Raw genomic sequence first — 19115 nt, 5'->3', positions numbered from 1 at the left:
TTTTCATTTCAACTTATTGTCAAAAAAAAAAAAAAACACACACTGAAATTTGAAAAGCACTAAATAATTGCAAAATAGTGATCACATGGGCAGATAACTGCCAGTCGCAAGGTAAATAAAGATGGCCATCAGAAAGGGGGAGGGGGAAAGGGAAATTTTATCATAAATGTCAATACATATGAATAATCAGATGGTATATTATAAAAAAAATAAAAAAAAGAGAGAGAGATTATATTAAGAGATAACAGTTTTCCTTTAACACACTTTATATATTATTCCATACATACATTTTATGTCATACTAGGAGCCATATTATACTCAAATAATTAATAAATTAACTAATAAACGAAGACTGTAACATAGTACATAAAATCCTTCCCATTACCAGCCTGTTGAGTGTGTGATATATCTTGTGAATGTTTGCCAGTGTTGATAGATGGGAGTTCAGCTGAAAATCTGCGTAAAACAAAAAAAATTAAAATCATGTTCAAAAGGCTCAAATACATTGAGTTTAGTCTTTTGAAATATATTGATTATTATGACTACACTCATCCAGTAATGAAACTTTTTTTTTTTTTAATGCTTATTAATTTATTTTTTCCTGTCATCACCAATACGATTCTTGATCAGTATGTGCTTTAGAAAAATAAAATTGTAATTTCCAAAGTTTTTGGATACAGTGTCTTGAATATTAAAATATATCAGAGGGCTTCATGCATTGTGTGATAGTACCTGCCTTGTGCCACTAAAACATTCATAAAAGACCTTTATCACTCACCATGGCTTCCCCTGCCTTCCCTCCCTGAAACACACCAAAAGCGCTCTTCCCCATCATGCCTACCAGCGGTTCCAGGGAGCCATAGTATACAGTCAGGACTTCAGCAGATCTAGCTATAACTGTCTGGAACTCCGGCGCAACCGCGATAAGCACCACTTCCCGGTCAAATTCCATCCTTGTTTTCCCCCTTCTTTTACTCTGTCCAGGAGAGCGCTAACTGGAGGGAATGTACAATGGACACTACTGACCAATCGCTCCCCGAAAGCCAGGGGGAGCTCCCTTTTGCCACTGCACAAGCGCACCCATAAAATGACCGGCCATAGCCACTGAACTTATGGAATGCATTTTGGCCAGGATTCAACGAACAGCCCGGTCTAAACTTTAACTCTGTGGCGTTTCTTATTGTCAGGGTATTTATATCGGCAGACATTTTGTGCTATGATAAAAATACCAAGTATATATTCTGAAGTAATCTGAACATACCAGACTCCATCTTGTTAGTTTCAAGTTAACAAAGAGACACAAAATTTCTATCCTTTCTCTAAAACTGACCGCTTTGCCCGAGCTGAATGGAATGTGTAATATAAACAAACCAAGTGATAAGAGACTGTCTAGGTGCTAATGGAATAGAATAAATTTTATTCCCAGACATAGGTGACAGAGGAGACTAAATAATTTTATTTTACTTTCTATACCTAACAGATTCCCATTGTAAGTCTTGAGTTCATTTGTAGTATTACAAACTGTCATATTAGGAATTACTACAGAAAATGGAGACGCATAGTCTGGATAAAACTGAGAAAAACCCTTTGAAGTGAAAGGATATTTAAAGTTATAGCCACCATATAGATAACGAAAATGACGTCAAAATAGCCACCAGGAAAAGTTAACTCTTTCCTGGATAGGCATGTTTAGTGGGACTAGACTGCCATCTTGAGTCCAAATACTAAAATGGTTACCTAGAAAATAACCACACCTACAGCATTGTGATTGGCTATCACCTAAGGAATTTTCCCTTTAAAAAGTTAAGACAAGGGAAGGAGAGGAAAACATTACAACACTCTCGGGATTCAAAGATTGAGGAGAGAGATCCAGGCAGAATCTGACAATGCAGAGAAGCCTATGACACTCAGAAACTCTTACACTCCATGGAGAGAAAGAGACCCATGACAACAAGCCACCTGAGAATATCTGATGAGAGAATATCTACTTAACTGGTAAATATACTGGTTTCATTTGATTAATTAATTCAAATTAATAGCATGATATATGACTGGATAAAAGCACGTTCAGATTTCCATAATTAGAAATCTTAGTAATAAGAATACATTTTTAAACTTTTTACTCTGCAGGTAAAAACGATAACATTGTATTTATGTGATCAATATCACAAGTTAGTATATTGTGACATTTATCCAGCTGTATGATTTGCTCTAAAATAAGATAAAATATCTGTTAGACAAATTAATTAAATATCAGCTTATAGAACATGTAGATTTTCTCTTAATTGGATGGATTCAAGGAAGTGGTTACTGACTGTTTAAATATTATTTTATTTAAAATTACATAGGAGTAGATCTTAAAGGACCACTCTAGTGCCAGGAAAGCATACTCGTTTTCCTGGCACTAGAGTGCCCTGAGGGTGCCCCCACCCTCAGGGACCCCCTCCCGCCCGGCTCTGGAAAGGGGAAAGGGGTTAAATCTTACCTTTTTCCAGCGCTGGGCGGAGAGATCTCCTCCTGCTCTCCTCCTCCGATCCTCCTCTTCTCCTCCCCGTCGGCTGAATGCGCACGCGCGGCAAGAGCTGCGCGCGCATTCAGCCGGTCACATAGGAAAGCATTCATAATGCTTTCCTATGGACGCTGGCGTGCTCTCACTGTGAAAATCACAGTGAGAAGCACGCAAGCGCCTCTAGCGGCTGTCAATGAGACAGCCACTAGAGGACATAGGGGGAAGGCTTAACCCATTCATAAACATAGCAGTTTCTCTGAAACTGCTATGTTTATGAAAAAATGGGTTAACCCTAGAAGGACCTGGCACCCAGACCACCTCATTAAGCTGAAGTGGTCTGGGTGCCTAGAGTGGTCCTTTAAATCCCTAGAAGAGGTCTAGCCAGCATTGAAAGGGTTACTCTGCCAGCTAAGTTTTTATTGCTCTACGCTCTGTCTCCCTGTGAAACTTTCACATTCCTTCTCTGTGAAGAAAGGGTCATAAATGTCTTGACGGCCTAATGTGTAGATTCTAAACTACGTCTTTAATTGCCACATTGTATTGCATATTGCTTTATACTGAATATTCATTGATTATTGTTACGCATGTTACTTAATATTATATTTTAAAATGTCACAATAAATTATCTATTTTTATAACAATTGTGATTTATTATATGATATACATTTCACTTATAACGATAACGACTTTGGGATCTGAGAATTAAAAATAGTGGGCAATTCTCTCTGTTTACAATTATTATCCCATAAATATCCCCACATTATGGATCCGAGCGCTCTTCTGACAGAATGGGCGCTCGGGCCAGACATTTCCAGTGAATTATTACTCATGCAGGATCGGGTTTGTTTTGTTAATGCTTTTGGAGTTTTTCTATGTAAGGCTCTCTGTATCCAGGAGAAAACTGATTTATCGAGAGTTGACTCAATTATCTACCAGACACAGAGAGGTCTACCCATGTTAACAATGGAGACCCCCTGCTTGGGATTGCCTTGTCCGAATAACGTTCGTCATTGTCCCAACATTAAGTGTCGTCTGATGTCTGGGGTAGTAAGGGCTATATCAATAAACAGGGCTTTCTTACATCTCGAGGTATATTACAGCAGAGATACCCAGCTGGGGTATAGGAGCTTCGCTACATATGGTTAAATATTTGTATTTACTGTGACCGAAAATACTGAGGACTGATTTTTATATAATGCATTTAGGTGAAGGAGCTGCAGATTTCCAGTCCCATCCCACTTACCACAACCACAGTATAGGCCTTACACCACCCAACACAGTCACACACCCCTACAGATACTAGATCCACTAAAGACAATAAATCCGTCCCTAATGACTTGAATCACCAAACAATATAAACACTTGCTTCAAACATTCATGCACACAAACAGATATTATAGCGGCTTTATCACATCTTCGTATTTATTAAAGATATTTTATCTTTATCAAATACGGATGCTGACTGTGTTGGGATTTATTCAAAATTCCCCCAAAAAATCCAAATATACCATAAGACAAATTTGTTTTCCAAGTTTGGCCTTTAATATTTTAGGCTAAACTATTAAAATGATTTAATATATCATATACTGATATTTTGAAATATAAATATTTATAAAAATATATAATGCATGAAGCTCTTTAATGAATGGGACAATGAGAAATGGTATTCATGGATTACTACCCTGTGGAGGCAAAAAGACTATAGAGACACCTCAGAAGGGTGAGTAGTGGAGGAGATTAGGGACATCGTGACCGAATATCTGTCAACACACAGCTCAGAAGAAAGGGGTAGAGGAGACCACAAGTCAGTCATAACCTATATGAATAATAATCAGGTCTAATTTTGTAATGTTAGGATATTCGTGAACATCTACAGTTATCAGTTCTTACACCACAAAAAATAGATACATTTGGGAAGAGACAGAAGCCTAAGCAGACATCCCTAATGGAGGGGATTAAAACGAAAAACACATGCAATTTTTTATATATATAATTTATTTATTTGAAATTACATTTCTCTTGATGTTTAACCCCTTAAGGACCAAACTTCTGGAATAAAAGGGAATCATGACATGTCACACATGTGATGTGTCCTTAAGGGGTTAAAGGGACACTCCAGGCACCCAGACCACTTCTGCCCATTGGAGTGGTCTGGGTGCCAACTCCCACTACCCTTAACCCTGCAACTGTAATTATTGCAGTTTTCATAAACTGCAATAATTACCTTGCAGGGTTAAGTCCTCCCTTAGTGGCTGTCTATTAGGGCACTTCCGGGATTATAGCACAGATTATCTGCGCTATAGCGTTGCTGGACGTTCTCACGCTGTGTGAGGACCTCCAGCGTCGCTAAAATCTCCATAGCAAAGCATTGAAAAGCATTTCCAATGCTTTCCAATGGAGAGGTCTAATGCGCATGCGCGGCATTGCCACGCATGCGCATTAGGTCTCCCCAGCTGACGGGCGGGATCAGCCTCCACCGCCGGCTGACGTAATGAAGGGGAGGAGCGTCGGTAGAGGAGGGCCCCTTCAGCAACCGGCGATGGGAGGTGGGAGGGAGAGGGGACCTGCAGTGCCAGCAAAACGGATTGTTTTCCTGGCACTGGAGAGTCCCTTTAAGCATTAAAGTGACCCTTTAGGCACCCAGACCACTTCAACTCAATTGAAGTTGGCTGGGTGCAGTATCCCAGGTCTATTAACCCTGCAAAGGTGATTATTGCAGTTTTTGATAAACTGCAATAATTACATTTGAGGGTTAACTCCACCTCTTTCGGTTGTCTGCCAGACAGCCACTAAAGGGACTTCCGGGTGGCTAGGTGACTTTTGGTCACCTAACTGATGCCGGACATCCTCACGCTATGCATGAGGACATTCAGCGTCCCCTAAAACACCATTGAAAAGCATTATACAATACTTTACTAAGGGGGGAGTCCTAATGCAAGCATGTCTGTGGAGCAGAGGCAGAGCCGTAATAAGCGCCAAGGGACATCAGCACTGGAATCAGGTAAGTGACAGAAGGGATTTTTAACCCCTTCTGCACCAACACAGGGGGGCACAATAGGGAGCTAGAGTGCCAGGTTATAAAAAGGTTTTGCATGAGTTCTGTGAAAAGGAGAAACAGTTTCACTTTTCTCTCAGTCCTCTCATTCCTACATGGATTGGTAGGATTTATGAACATCTTACTAACAACAGCTCACAGACAAATAAAAAGAGAAGGCAGCACAGTCTATTTACAACCAGTGATCGAAAATTAGTTTACCTTAAGAACTTTAGATTATCCTGTTAAGCTAGTGAAACCAATCATCAGTTTACCTATTGCTAAAAACACTAAACAAACAACTGTGTAATTTCACTAACGAAAGTGTTATACAATGTGTTTACTATCACAGCACTAAGTACACTTTACCAAAGAGTAAAAGCTGGCAAACTAAGAAAGAAAAAAAGTTTCCCGATTCTGTGGCAACACATGCAGACAGCTATGGTGGGTGTTTTTATTCTATCAACTTGGATTAAAATGTATCAAATAAAAGGAATTATTGTATATCTTTTCCAAATCTGTGTCACTTAAAGGACCACTATAATGCACTAGGCACTATAGTGTTAATAGCTCCCCCACACCTCATGGCCCCCCTCCCGCCAGGTCCTTTAAAAGAACACTTCAAGCACCATAACAGCCCATTTTAGTGGTTCTTGTGCCATTGTATAGCTTTCTATAGCTCAAAACTGAGGGCTAAGCCATGACATTCTGACTGTTAGACACTATTAAATTACAATATTGAATAAACTATTGAAAATCACCTTTAACTTATGTTAATCATGGTTTCATGTGACAATGTTTTCTTTTAAAAGGGTATGATATATTTAGTGAATTAAATCACAATCCAGTTCACTATGGGCACAGCCATGACACAGAATGCAAATGAGGATTAAAAAAACATGGTTGGTTATGTATTAAAAAGTGTTCGTTTTGAAAAGTGGTGCAAACATTAAAAAAGGGGAAGAATTACCAATGACTGCCCCACTTTTACTACTTTAAACACTTTTTAGAAACCAACACTGTTTATTTTCAACAAAACCAATGTGGTTTGTCCTCTTCCATTGTGTTCAATGGCCAAAAAGACAACATATATGATGGGTGACAGCAAGTCAAGATGGAGGTGTTTGGTAACATGACAGAGTTGAGTGGACTTACAAACACATCCGTTAAATATAGGGGATAAGTAAATGTTACATTAAAATCTCTAGGAAGTAACAGTTACCCATTACATAAATTACAAATTCAAGATCAGAATAAACACATTGAAATTCACTTTTTGGGCCTAAAATTGCAGATCTTTTGGCAATTCTTACTTCGTGAATAGACCAGTATCATGGGTTTTGTAGTCCACACAGTTGGAGTTAAAGAGAAACTATAGTGCCAGGAAAGCAAAGTTGTTTTCCTGTAACTATAGCTCCCTATTGCATCCCCCTCTGTTGCGGCCCCTCCACGCCAGTGGTGCAGAAGGGGTTAAAAATCCCTTCTGTCACTTCCCTGATTCCAGTGCCGATGTCCCTCTGGGCTGATTCGGGCTCTGCAGATGCGCTTGCATTAGGACTCCCCACCCCTTAGTAAAGCATTGTCTAATGGTGTTTTAGGGGACGCTGAATTTCCTCATGCACAGCGTGAGGACATCCGGCATCAGTTAGACGACCAAAAGTCGCCTAGCCACCCGGAAGTCCCTCTACTGGCTGTCTGGCAGACAGTCAATAGAGGTGGAGTTAACCCTCAAATGTAATTATTGCAGTTTATTAAAAACTGCAATAATCACCTTTGCAGGGTTAATGGACATAGGACACTGCACCCAGACAACGTCAATGAGTTGAAGTGGTCTGGGTGTTTATAGTGTCCCTTTAATGCTTAAACATCAAGAGAAATGCAACTTTAAGAATGGTTTGACTTACAATGGGAGTCGCTCCTAGGACACGCTGTATTAGTTATGGTTTTTGGGATGTTCCTTTAAGCAAAAATTGGAAACGTTTTCCGTGTTTTCAGATTGGATATTTATTTAGTCCTTAACTTTTAAGTTTACTTTGAATTCCTGACAATTCATTCTCTATAGTGAATAAACCTGTGAATTTCTGTGCACCAGTAAACCATACCAGCTGTTATGTATTCCAATAACCATAGCCAGCTATTGTGGACTACACATCCCATGTTGTATAAACAATTACTGCGGCTGTTGTGGACTACACATCTCATGTTGTACAGCAGGGGTGCCCAAAAGGTAGATCTCCAGATGTTGTAAAACTACAACTGCCATGATGCTTTGCATGCCTTTAGAATGGCAAAGCATCATGGAAGCTGTAGTTTTTAAAACATCTGGGCATTTACCTTTTGAGCACCCCCTGTTGTAGAAACATTCACTGCAGCTGTTATGGACTACATTTCCCATGATGCACAGTCACTCCAGCTGTCATGTACAGCATTTCCCATGACATTTTGACATGGACTCCAACTTTTATGGACTATATATCCCATGTTACTGGGATACTGACTCCAGCTGTTGGGGACTACACTTCCCATGATGCAGTGTGGGAGCAGGGCTAGCCAGCCATCCTGGGGGGCCATACTGTATGAGGTGCCAGCAGTTCCCAGACAGCCCTTGTCCAGCCTGGCAGTGCTCTCGGCAGTGCTGTCAGGGAGGGGGATGGGACAGCCAGACGGTGATGGCGGCGGCTGTTATTACGCAGCACTAGTTCCCGCGGCTCCCTTCCTGCCGTACACACCCGATACCCGGCCCCCCAGCCGCAGTCACCCCGAGCCGGCCCCCCCAGTGAGCTCTGTGAGGGGGGGCGCCGGGTGCGTCCATTACTTACTGACAGCATCCGAGTGCATTTTCGTGTGACGCAGCCAGCCAGGCACTGCCAGCCCGGTCCGCCCGCTACAGCTCTCACACCGCACTCACTGCACAGGGCACACGCACCCGGAGCCGCCACGCCCACTGCGCGCAAACATTCGCCCTCTATCGCCCTAACACCGCCCATCACGCTCACCGATTGGCTCATCCGCCGGCGGGCGGGGCCAGGGCGGGGAAGAAGGATGCGGGAAAAAGGGGCGGGCGGAATGAACGAAAGTGGGAGGGACGAATCGTTAGTGACTAGCTCCGCCCAACCGCCCCATCCGAGCTCCCTTTACTCACCGCGCTCGGGGATACTTGGCGTGGATGGCTATTGGTCACGCACGATGTTGGATGATGCTCATTGGTCAGTTGATTCTTGTTGGAGCACGCGCTCAGGCTCTCATTTAAATTATTTTTTTAAATATAATGACGTCATAGCTAGACTTAAAATTCTGGTCTAAAACAGGTTACATTGGACAACGCATCGCCAGCACTTTGACATAACATGTTATATTTCCTGGCAAATTTCCAGTTTGTTCAATAATCCAAAATGTCATTTTTTTTTTTTTGTCTTAAAGGGTTGTTCCAAGACCATCACCACTTCACTTGATTTGAAGTGCTTATAGTGTCTCTAGAATCTGTATGCGCTGCATTTTCGATATCAAAATCTCAACATACAGAGTTAACTCCGCCAACGGCTGTGTCTTTGGGCCATCATTAGTAGTGATGTCCCGAACAATTCGCCGGGAACTGTTCGCCGGCAAACATAGCATGTCCGTGGTCGCCACGGCGGGCGAACATATGCGATGTTCGGTCCGCCCCCTATTCGTCATGGAGGTGGGAGGGAGGGTCTGCTGCTGATTGGCTGGAATGTGTCTGCTGACTGTGAGATACAGGGTCAAAGTTTACTCAATGATGACGAATAGGGGGCGGACCGAACATCGCATATGTTCGCCCGCTGTGGCGACCGCGAACAAGCTATGTTCGCTGGCGAACAGTTCCCGGCGAACTGTTCGGGACATCTCTAATCATTAGCCATGTGAATGTGTGAATTTGGTGTCTGACGCCAACACGCCCAGTATGCTGGCGCCATACAGCCAATGGCATCAACCCCACCCGCAGGCTGCCCATGTTCTTCCGCATAGTCCACGTTCCCTAACATCCGTTCACATCCGACGGCATGAAGTGACATCAGCCATGGAGGATCTGGCTGCAGTGAGAATTTGGCCTTAACGCTGGAACAGAGATACGTTTTAGTTATTTTCTTTCTATTTCGTACATGGGCAACCCTGTTTTTGGTTGGGGTAACCCTTTAAAATGTGCTATTCCATTCGCTGTTTTATCACTAACTAGGGAATACACCTTTTCATTTTAACTTTGCCATATCTGATCTAAAGTTGGGAGCTTTAAAGGGACACTATAGTCACCAAAACTACTTTAGCTTAATGAAGCAGTTTTGGTGTATAGATTATGCTTCTAAAGTTTCACTGCTCAATTCACGGTCATTTAGGAGTTAAATCACTTTTGTTTCTGTTTATGCAGTCCTAGCCACACCTCCCCTGGCTGTGACTGACACAGCTTGCATTAAAAGAAATGGTTTCACTTCCAATCAGATGTAACTTAGTTTAAAGGTTTTTATCTCCTGCTCTGTAAATTGAACTTTACATACCGGAGGATCACGAAGGTTCTAGCAAGCTATTAACAGTGCAGGAGATAAGACATTCTTAATTAAACAGAATTTGCAGTAAAGGAAGTGTAAACATTAGAGGACTCTTTCCAGGAAGTGTTTAGGAAGGTTGTGTAAATCACATGCAGGGAGGTGTGACTAGAGCTCCATTAACAAAGTGATTTAACTCCTCAATGGCAGAGAATTGAGCAGTGAAACTGCAGGGGCATAACTTGTACACCTAAAAACTGCTTTATTAAGCTAAAGTTGCTTTGGTGACTATAGTGTCCCTTTAATAAATAAAGCAATACGGTCATTGGTAATATAGCTTTATTACACAGATCAGAACCAGTGCTATTCGGAATATCATAATTTATGATGCTGTAGATTAACACTTTACCAAGTAAAAATACATTTATTGGTGCATCTGTATGAATGCTGTGATGGTAGTGACCATCACTGGGGACTGAAGACAAACCCTTTGGGTCTGTAGGTCCCCAGATTGCTCTTATGTTGTAGTCTATTATAGGTACAGGGTGTGTGTTGTTTTCCCCACTTTCATTGTTTTCCCAGAAGGGTGTTGTCCCATTGCTCCACCATGGGGCTTTTTTATTAAATTACGGTGTGAGGGGTCTTTTTTTTGTAGACATGCCCCTATTCACAGCATAGTTAGTAGGGGCAGCAGGGAGCTGTTAAACTCCCTTGTAATAAACTGTGTTCCTAGTCCCGCAACACACCTACACTGTGACCCCAAAAGGCTATATTCCTCACGTTCCTGCCATCCCTTCTATCCCTTTGTTCTAGCCCCCCTTGCTTGCCTGCCTGAGGAGCGCTCTCTCTGGTGCTACCCAAGTGGAGATATCCACCAGAGAGACCCTCTGGAGCTGTGAGTTGGCTTCACAGCCGCAGAGTCCCGCTGGCAGCCTGGAAGTCCGTGCTGGCTATTCGGAGAAGGACTACCATTCAAACTGGTTTTGCGCCCCTTTCTCTCGATTGGCCGGCAAAACACCTCCCCTCCCTGAGCACCGATTGGCGCAAGTTGATTTTGCGCCCTTTCTCCCAATTGGCCGTCAAGATACCTCTCATCCCCGAGTGCCGATTGGTGCCAGGATAGCCATACTAAGTCAGGTAGGGGATGACGGACAGGAACACCCGGTGGCCTACCTCAGCCGCAAGTTACTTCCCCAAGAGGTCAGTTACGCCACCGTGGAAAAAGAGTACCTTCCATGGTCTGGGCTCTCAAAAAACTGCAGCATTACCTATACGGCCGGTTCTTCACCCTGATGATGGACCATAACCCTCCAGTCTGGCTGAACCGCGTAGCTGGAGACAATCCCCGACTATTGAAATGGAGCCTGACCTTATAACCATATAACTTTACAATGCAATACCGGCCAGGCAAGCAGAACAACAATGCCGACAGACTCTCTTGCCAGTTGGAACTGGAACCTTAATTGACCCCGTCCTCTCGGACATCTCTACGGCGACCTGTAGAGGTCTGGCAGGGTTGCCGAACCAAGGAACTGGGGGTAAGCTATGTAACAAACTGTGTTCCTAGTCCCGCAATACACCTACACAGTGTCTCCAAATGGCCATATTCCTCACGTTCTCTCCATCCCTTCTATCCCTTTGTTCTAGCCCCCTTGCTTTCCTGCTTCAGAGCGCTCTCTCTGGTGCTACCTAAGAGAGAGACGCAAGCTGTAGCCGACCCTCTGGAGCTGTGAGTCGGCTTCACAGCCGTAGAGTTCTCCTGGCCGCCTGGAAGTACGTGACGGCCAGTCGGAGAAGGGCTATCATTCAAACTGGTTTTGCACCCTTTCTTCGATTGGCCGGCGAAACACCTCCTCTCCCTGAGCACTGATTGGTGCAAGTTGATTTCGTGCCCTTTCTCCCGATTGGCAGGCGAGACACCTCTCCTCCCTGTGTGCTGATTGATGCCGATTGGTTCGCGCCCTTTCTCCTGTTTGGCCGCCGCGCCACTAGCCGAAACCAAGTGATTCTGTGGAGCTATTTTCGGGTATGTACGGAGCCTCAAGCCCAGACTTTATATACTATCATAGTTGGGACCAGGAGCTATTTGGGGATGTATGGTATGTGGGGATGCGTTACTGTATGGTGTGTATTTTGGTTTTTTTTGTGTGTTCAGCTTCCTGTGTTCAGGAGATACCATTATCCCCCAGACACGGCGACAGCCTTCAATAAAAACATTGTTGTACACTTCATCAAGTTTAGGTTGATGTTTGGGTAACCAAGAGCTCTAATCATTCATTCACTTGGGAGTTGGGAGAATTCCAAAGGATATACTCAGCCAGAGTATAGGGGATCCGTTACATCCCTTATTTACTAAAACAAAGTAATCTATAAACAAGAAAAAAACCTCCTATATCTTCTTGTGTCCAATAAAATTGCCTACTCTTGGAAGACTTTTGGAGTGCCTGGATTACTTTTCACATTTAAATTCTACATTTGGTCCTTTTTGGTACTGGGACCGATCCGGTTAGCACCCAAGGATTCCTGCGAGGGTTGAGTGCAGCTCCACAACCATTATACACACACGGTGACAGACAGAATGTCAGGGTATTTCCACTGGTAGACATTTCGTATTAAGATAGAAATCAAAAATGTATACTGTAAGTCACCATTAAAACAGAGGTGACTCCATTTTGTAACAGAATACAAAAAGACAGACACATTTTTTCTCTCTATGACTGTATTCATTAGCAAAGGAATGCGACTAGTGTAAACACGAAGCCAGGGCCGGTGCAAAGATTTTTGGGTACATAGGCGAAGATGTATTTTTCCGCCCCCTCCCCCCCCCCAAAATAACATCTTCACCTATGTGCCTCTTAACCAGCCCCTCTCCCCGTCCATTATTGGTCCCCTCCCTTCCCTGTACATTAGTGTTCTTCTGACAGTCACACACACTCAATGCACTCAATGACAAACACACACACTCATTCATTGACACACACACACTGATTGACACTCATTGACAGACACACTGATAGTCACACACAGACTCAATGACAAAGATACTCTCACTGATTTGACAGACACTCAAACACTCATATAATCACTCACACACACACACTGTCACACACAGTCACTCACAGACACACATACACTCACTCACACGCAGACACACATACACTCACTCACACGCAGACACACATACACTCACTCACACGCAGACACACATACACTCACTCACACGCAGACACACATACACTCACTCACACACAGACACACATACACTCACACACAGACACACATACACTCACACACAGACACACATACACTCACTCACACGCAGACACACATACACTCACTCACACGCAGACACACATACACTCACTCACACGCAGACACACATACACTCACTCACACGCAGACACACATACACTCACTCACACGCAGACACACATACACTCACACACAGACACACATACACTCACACGCAGACACACATACACTCACTCACACGCAGACACACATACACTCACTCACACGCAGACACACATACACTCACTCACACGCAGACACACATACACTCACTCACACGCAGACACACATACACTCACACACAGACACACATACACTCACACACAGACACACATACACTCACACACAGACACACATACACTCACACACAGACACACATACACTCACACACAGACACACATACACTCACTCACACGCAGACACACATACACTCACTCACACGCAGACACACATACACTCACTCACACGCAGACACACATACACTCACTCACACGCAGACACACATACACTCACACGCAGACACACATACACTCACACGCAGACACACATACACTCACTCACACGCAGACACACATACACTCACTCACACGCAGACACACATACACTCACTCACACGCAGACACACATACACTCACTCACACGCAGACACACATACACTCACTCACACGCAGACACACATACACTCACTCACACACAGACACACATACACTCACTCACACACAGACACACATACACTCACTCACACACAGACACACATACACTCACTCACACACATGCACTCACTCACACACATGCACTCACTCACACACTGTCACACACAGTCACTCACAGACACACATACACTCACACACAGACACACATACACTCACACACAGACACACATACACTCGCTCACACGCAGACACACATACACTCGCTCACACGCAGACACACATACACTCGCTCACACGCAGACACACATACACTCGCTCACACGCAGACACACATACACTCGCTCACACGCAGACACATATACACTCGCTCACACGCAGACACACATACACTCGCTCACACGCAGGCACACATACACTCGCTCACACGCAGACACACATACACTCACTCACACGCAGACACACATACACTCACTCACACGCAGACACACATGCACTCACACACTCACACACATACACATCACATACACTCACTAATTATTTTAATAAATAAACATTTTCCACCCAGCCTCCCTACCTGGAGAGCTGGTGTGGATGAGGAGTCATTCCCTGAGGACCTGTGGGGCTGCTGGGCGGCGTGCGGCAGTGCTGTGATGTGATCAGACGCGGCGAGGGAGCTCTAATCTCACCACTCTGCTCCCTTGCGCGCTGTCTGCTGATGCCGCGGGAGCCGGAATATGACGTCATATTCCGGCTCCCGCGGCATCAGCAGACAGCGCGCGAGGTAGCGGAGCGGTGAGATTAGAGCTCCCTTGCCGCGTCTAATCACAGCACTGCCGCGCCGGGGGTCGAGATGGTGGCCTGGCAGGAGGGAGAGCTTCCCTCCTGCCGGTCACTGAAATCTTGCGCCCCCGGAGCCAGTGCGCCCTAAGGCGGCCGCCTGTGCTGCCTTATGGATGCGCCGGCCCTGCATGAAGCAGAGATAAGAACATGAAGAGATATATGTCTTCAGCAAGGGGGCTAGAAAAACAGCCCACAAAAAAAACCCCACACAGTTATATATATATATATATATATATATATATATACACAGATTATATATCTATTTATCTATATATCCACATATAAACCAACTACAGTTATTTTTAATCATATATAAATAGTACTATGTTAATACTATTGAATATTCATTGCATTCACAATTCATGGGATATATCTTCAAACCTAAAATAAATTCTGCAAGGAAGCTGGTAAATATGCTGGTTTTATTTAATTTAATTTAATTTTAATTAATACATTTTTACTAAAAGCAGAAATATACCTGGATAAAAGTTGGTCAGATTTCAATTATTATGAAATCATAAATAGCTAATGAAATATACTCTTCCAAATTCTTAACTGCAGAAAGAATAAGGGAATAATATATTTACTAGTAAATTGCCAAGTTTAGCATACCAGGCTTTTACCCAGCGATATTGACCTATCTGCATTTAGGGCAGTGGCGGCTCTAGACTTGGCAAGGCCTTAGGCGAAATTCATACATGAGGCCCCCCCTAACACCATTATTGGAAAAAAATTGCAGTTGACTTGTGTGTGTGTATATAAGAAGCTGTAGATATATTGAAAGGAAGCTTGCAGTACTGGATATAGAGAACTAGTCTTTGTATACATCGTTGCATTGTGCATTTACCTGTGTGTACCTGAGAGTGTGTGTCTGGCAGTGAGTATCTTTGTATTTGTATGAATGTTTCCCTGAGCATGTGTATGTTTGTGTACTGGCCTTTGGCATTAAGTTCATGGCGACGCTATGTTTTATGACAGTGTGTACTGTGTAGAATGATTGCCTTTAGGGGGTGACAGGGTGAGTAAAGGAGTAACTGTGGCAGGGTGAGTGTAAAAGAGCAGGAGGGTGCCAGAGTGCGCAGAGTGGTGCCCGTGTGTTTAGAGGGAGCGATAGTGTGTATGGAGGTAGGTGACAGTGTGTATGGAGGTAGGTGACAGTGTGTATGGAGGTAGGTGACAGTGTGTGTGGAGGTAGGTGACAGTGTGTGTGGAGAGAGGTGACAGAGTGTGTGGGAAAATGACATAGGGGGTGACAGGTGAGGTGGCAGGGTGAGAGGGGGTGACAGGTGAGGTGGCAGGGTGACAGGTGGGGTGGCAGGGTGAGTGACAGGGGTGGGAGAGGGTGACAGTGTGAGGTGGGGTGACGGTGTGTGGGGAGTGACAGGGTAAGTTGACAGAGTAAGGTGGGTGACATAGTGTGGGGGGTCACAGGGTGGGTGACAGAGTAAGAGGTGGGGTGACAGGGTTAGAGGTAAGGTGAGAGGGGGTGACAGGTGGGGTGGCAGGGTGAGAGGTGGGGTGGCAGGGTGAGAGGTGGGGTGAGAGGGGGGTGACAGGTGGGGTGGCAGGGACTGACAGGTGGGGTGGCAGTGTGAGAGGGGGGTGACAGGGTGAAAGGGGTGACAGGTGAGGTGGCAGAGTGAGAGGGGGTGACAGGTGAGGTGGCAGGGTGAGAGGGGGTGACAGGTGGGGTGGCAGGGTGAGTGACAGTTCAGATGTGGGGTGAGAGGGGAGGCAGGGTGAGGGGGGTGACAGGTGGGGTGGCAGGGTGAGAGGGGGTAACAGGGTGAGAGGGGGCGACAGTATGAGAGGGGTGACAGGTGGGGTGGCAGGGTGACAGGTGGGGTGGCAGGGTGAGTGACAGGGTCAGATGTGGGGTGAGAGGGGAGGAAGGGTGAGGGGGGTGGCAGGGTGAGAGGGGGTGACATGGTGAGAGGGGGTGACAGTATGAGGGGGGTGACAGTATGAGGGGAGTGACAGGGTGGGTGACAGTGTGGGGGTCACAGGGTGGGTGACAAAGTAAGAGGTGGGGTGAGAGGGGGTGACAGGTGGGGTGGCAGGGACTGACAGGTGGGGTGGCAGCGTGAGAGGGGGTGACAGGGTGAAAGGGGGTGACAGGTGGGGTGGCAGGGTGAGATGGGGGTGACAGGTGGGGTGGCAGGGTGACGGGGTGACAGGTGGGGTAGCAGTGTGAGAGAGGGATGACAGGGTGAAGTGGCAGGGTGAGGGGGTGACAGGGTGAGGTGGCAGGGTGTAAGGTGGTGAGAAGTGGGGTGGCAGGGTGAGGGGGGGGTGACAGGGTGAGATGGGGTGAGGGGGCGACAGGGTGAGATGGGGTGGGGGGGGTGACAGGGTGAGATGGGGTGAGGGGGGGCGACAGGGTGAGATGGGGGGGCGACAGGGTGAGATGGGGGGGCGACAGGGTGAGATGGGGTGGCGACAGGGTGAGATGGGGTGGCGACAGGGTGAGATGGGGTGACAGGGTGAGATGGGGTGACAGGGTGAGATGGGGTGGGGGGGGGTGACAGTGTGAGATGGGGTGGGGGGTGATAGGGTGAGATGGGGTGGGGGTGTGACAGGGTGAGATGGGGTGGGGGGGTGACAGTGTGAGATGGGGTGGAGGGGTGACAGTGTGAGATGGGGTGGGGGGGTGACAGTGTGAGATGGGGTGGGGGGGTGATAGGGTGAGATGGGGTGGGGGGGTGATAGGGTGAGATGGGGTGGGGGTGTGACAGGGTGAGATGGGGTGGGAGTGTGACAGGGTGAGATGGGGTGGGGGGTGACAGTGTGAGATGGGGTGGGGGGTGATAGGGTGAGATGGGGTGGGGGTGTGACAGGGTGAGATGGGGTGGGGGTGTGACAGGGTGAGATGGGGTGGGGGGGTGACAGGGTGAGATGGGGTGGGGGGGTGACAGTGTGAGATGGGGTGGGGGGGTGACAGTGTGAGATGGGGTGGGGGGGTGATAGGGTGAGATGGGGTAGGGGTGTGACAGGGTGAGATGGGGTGAGGGGGGGCGACAGGGTGAGATGGGGTGGGGGGGTGACAGGGTGAGATGGGGTGGGGGGTGACAGTGTGAGATGGGGTGGAGGGGTGACAGTGTGAGATGGGGTGGGGGGGGTGACAGGGTGAGATGGGGTGGGGGTGTGACAGGGTGAGATGGGGTGGGGGAGTGACAGGGTGAGATGGGGTGGGGGGGTGACAGGGTGAGATAGGGTGGGGGGGTGACAGTGTGAGATGGGGTGGGGGGTGATAGGGTGAGATGGGGTGGGGGGTGATAGGGTGAGATGGGGTGGGGGTGTGACAGGGTGACATGGGGTGGGGGTGTGACAGGGTGACATGGGGTGGGGGTGTGACAGGGTGAGATGGGGTGGGGGGGTGACAGTGTGAGATGGGTGGTGGGGGTGTGACAGGGTGAGATGGGGTGGGGGTGTGACAGGGTGAGATGGGGTGGGGGGTGACAGGGTGAGATGGGGTGGGGGGGTGACAGTGTGAGATGGGGTGGGGGGTGATAGGGTGAGATGGGGTGGGGGTGTGACAGGGTGAGATGGGGTGGGGGTGTGACAGGGTGAGATGGGGTGGGGGGGTGACAGGGTGAGATGGGGTGGGGGGGTGACAGTGTGAGATGGGGTGGGGGGGTGACAGTGTGAGATGGGGTGGGGGGTGACAGTGTGAGATGGGGTGGGGGGGTGATAGTGTGAGATGGGGTGGGGGGGTGATAGGGTGAGATGGGGTGGGGGTGTGACAGGGTGAGATGGGGTGGGGGTGTGACAGGGTGAGATGGGGTGGGGGGTGACAGTGTGAGATGGGGTGGGGGGGTGATAGGGTGAGATGGGGTGGGGGTGTGACAGGGTGAGATGGGGTGGGGGTGTGACAGGGTGAGATGGGGTGGGGGGGTGACAGGGTGAGATGGGGTGGGGGGGTGACAGTGTGAGATGGGGTGGGGGGTGACAGTGTGAGATGGGGTGGGGGGGTGACAGTGTGAGATGGGGTGGGGGGGTGACAGGGTGAGATGGGGTGGGGGTGTGACAGGGTGAGATGGGGTGAGGGGGGTGACATGTGGGATGACAGGGTGAGGGGGGGGTCAAAATGTACCTTTTTCCCTGGTGGTCCGGTGGGGTCAATCTGTCCTTGGTGGTCCAGTGTCCTGGATGGCTCCCTGGTGTTCCAGTGGGCTTTCCGGTCTGCAGCTCCGCCGGATGCAGAGCTGCAGACCACATGGGGAAAGTCTCGCGATCTCCATTCAGAGCGTTGCCGTGGTAACCCGCGGCAACGCTCTGATTGGCTGGAG

The 19115-nt window shown here is 47.0% G+C and overlaps 1 protein-coding gene across 3 annotated transcripts in view; it reads right to left on the bottom strand.

Annotated features, from left to right (window-relative positions):
• The window catches only part of DCUN1D4 (defective in cullin neddylation 1 domain containing 4), a 57348-nt gene extending 48857 nt beyond the window's left edge, over positions 1–8491 (bottom strand). Inside the window, exons 1-2 of one of the 3 annotated variants that reach the window (XM_063457998.1) lie at positions 8363–8491; positions 386–456 (exon numbers count right to left, since the gene is read on the bottom strand). In XM_063457998.1, the coding sequence (XP_063314068.1) occupies positions 386–456; positions 8363–8381 (90 nt within the window). In that variant the 5' untranslated portion in view covers positions 8382–8491. Of the gene's footprint in view, positions 1–385; positions 457–8362 lie in introns of those variants that run through there. The other 2 variants (XM_063457997.1, XM_063457999.1) reach the window with 2 other exon arrangements.
• Positions 8492–19115: the final 10624 nt, after the last annotated feature.

This window comes from Pelobates fuscus, chromosome 6 (genome assembly GCF_036172605.1).
Source record: "Pelobates fuscus isolate aPelFus1 chromosome 6, aPelFus1.pri, whole genome shotgun sequence".
NCBI lineage: Eukaryota > Metazoa > Chordata > Amphibia > Anura > Pelobatidae > Pelobates > Pelobates fuscus.
This window is presented reverse-complemented; position numbering and strand designations above follow the sequence as displayed.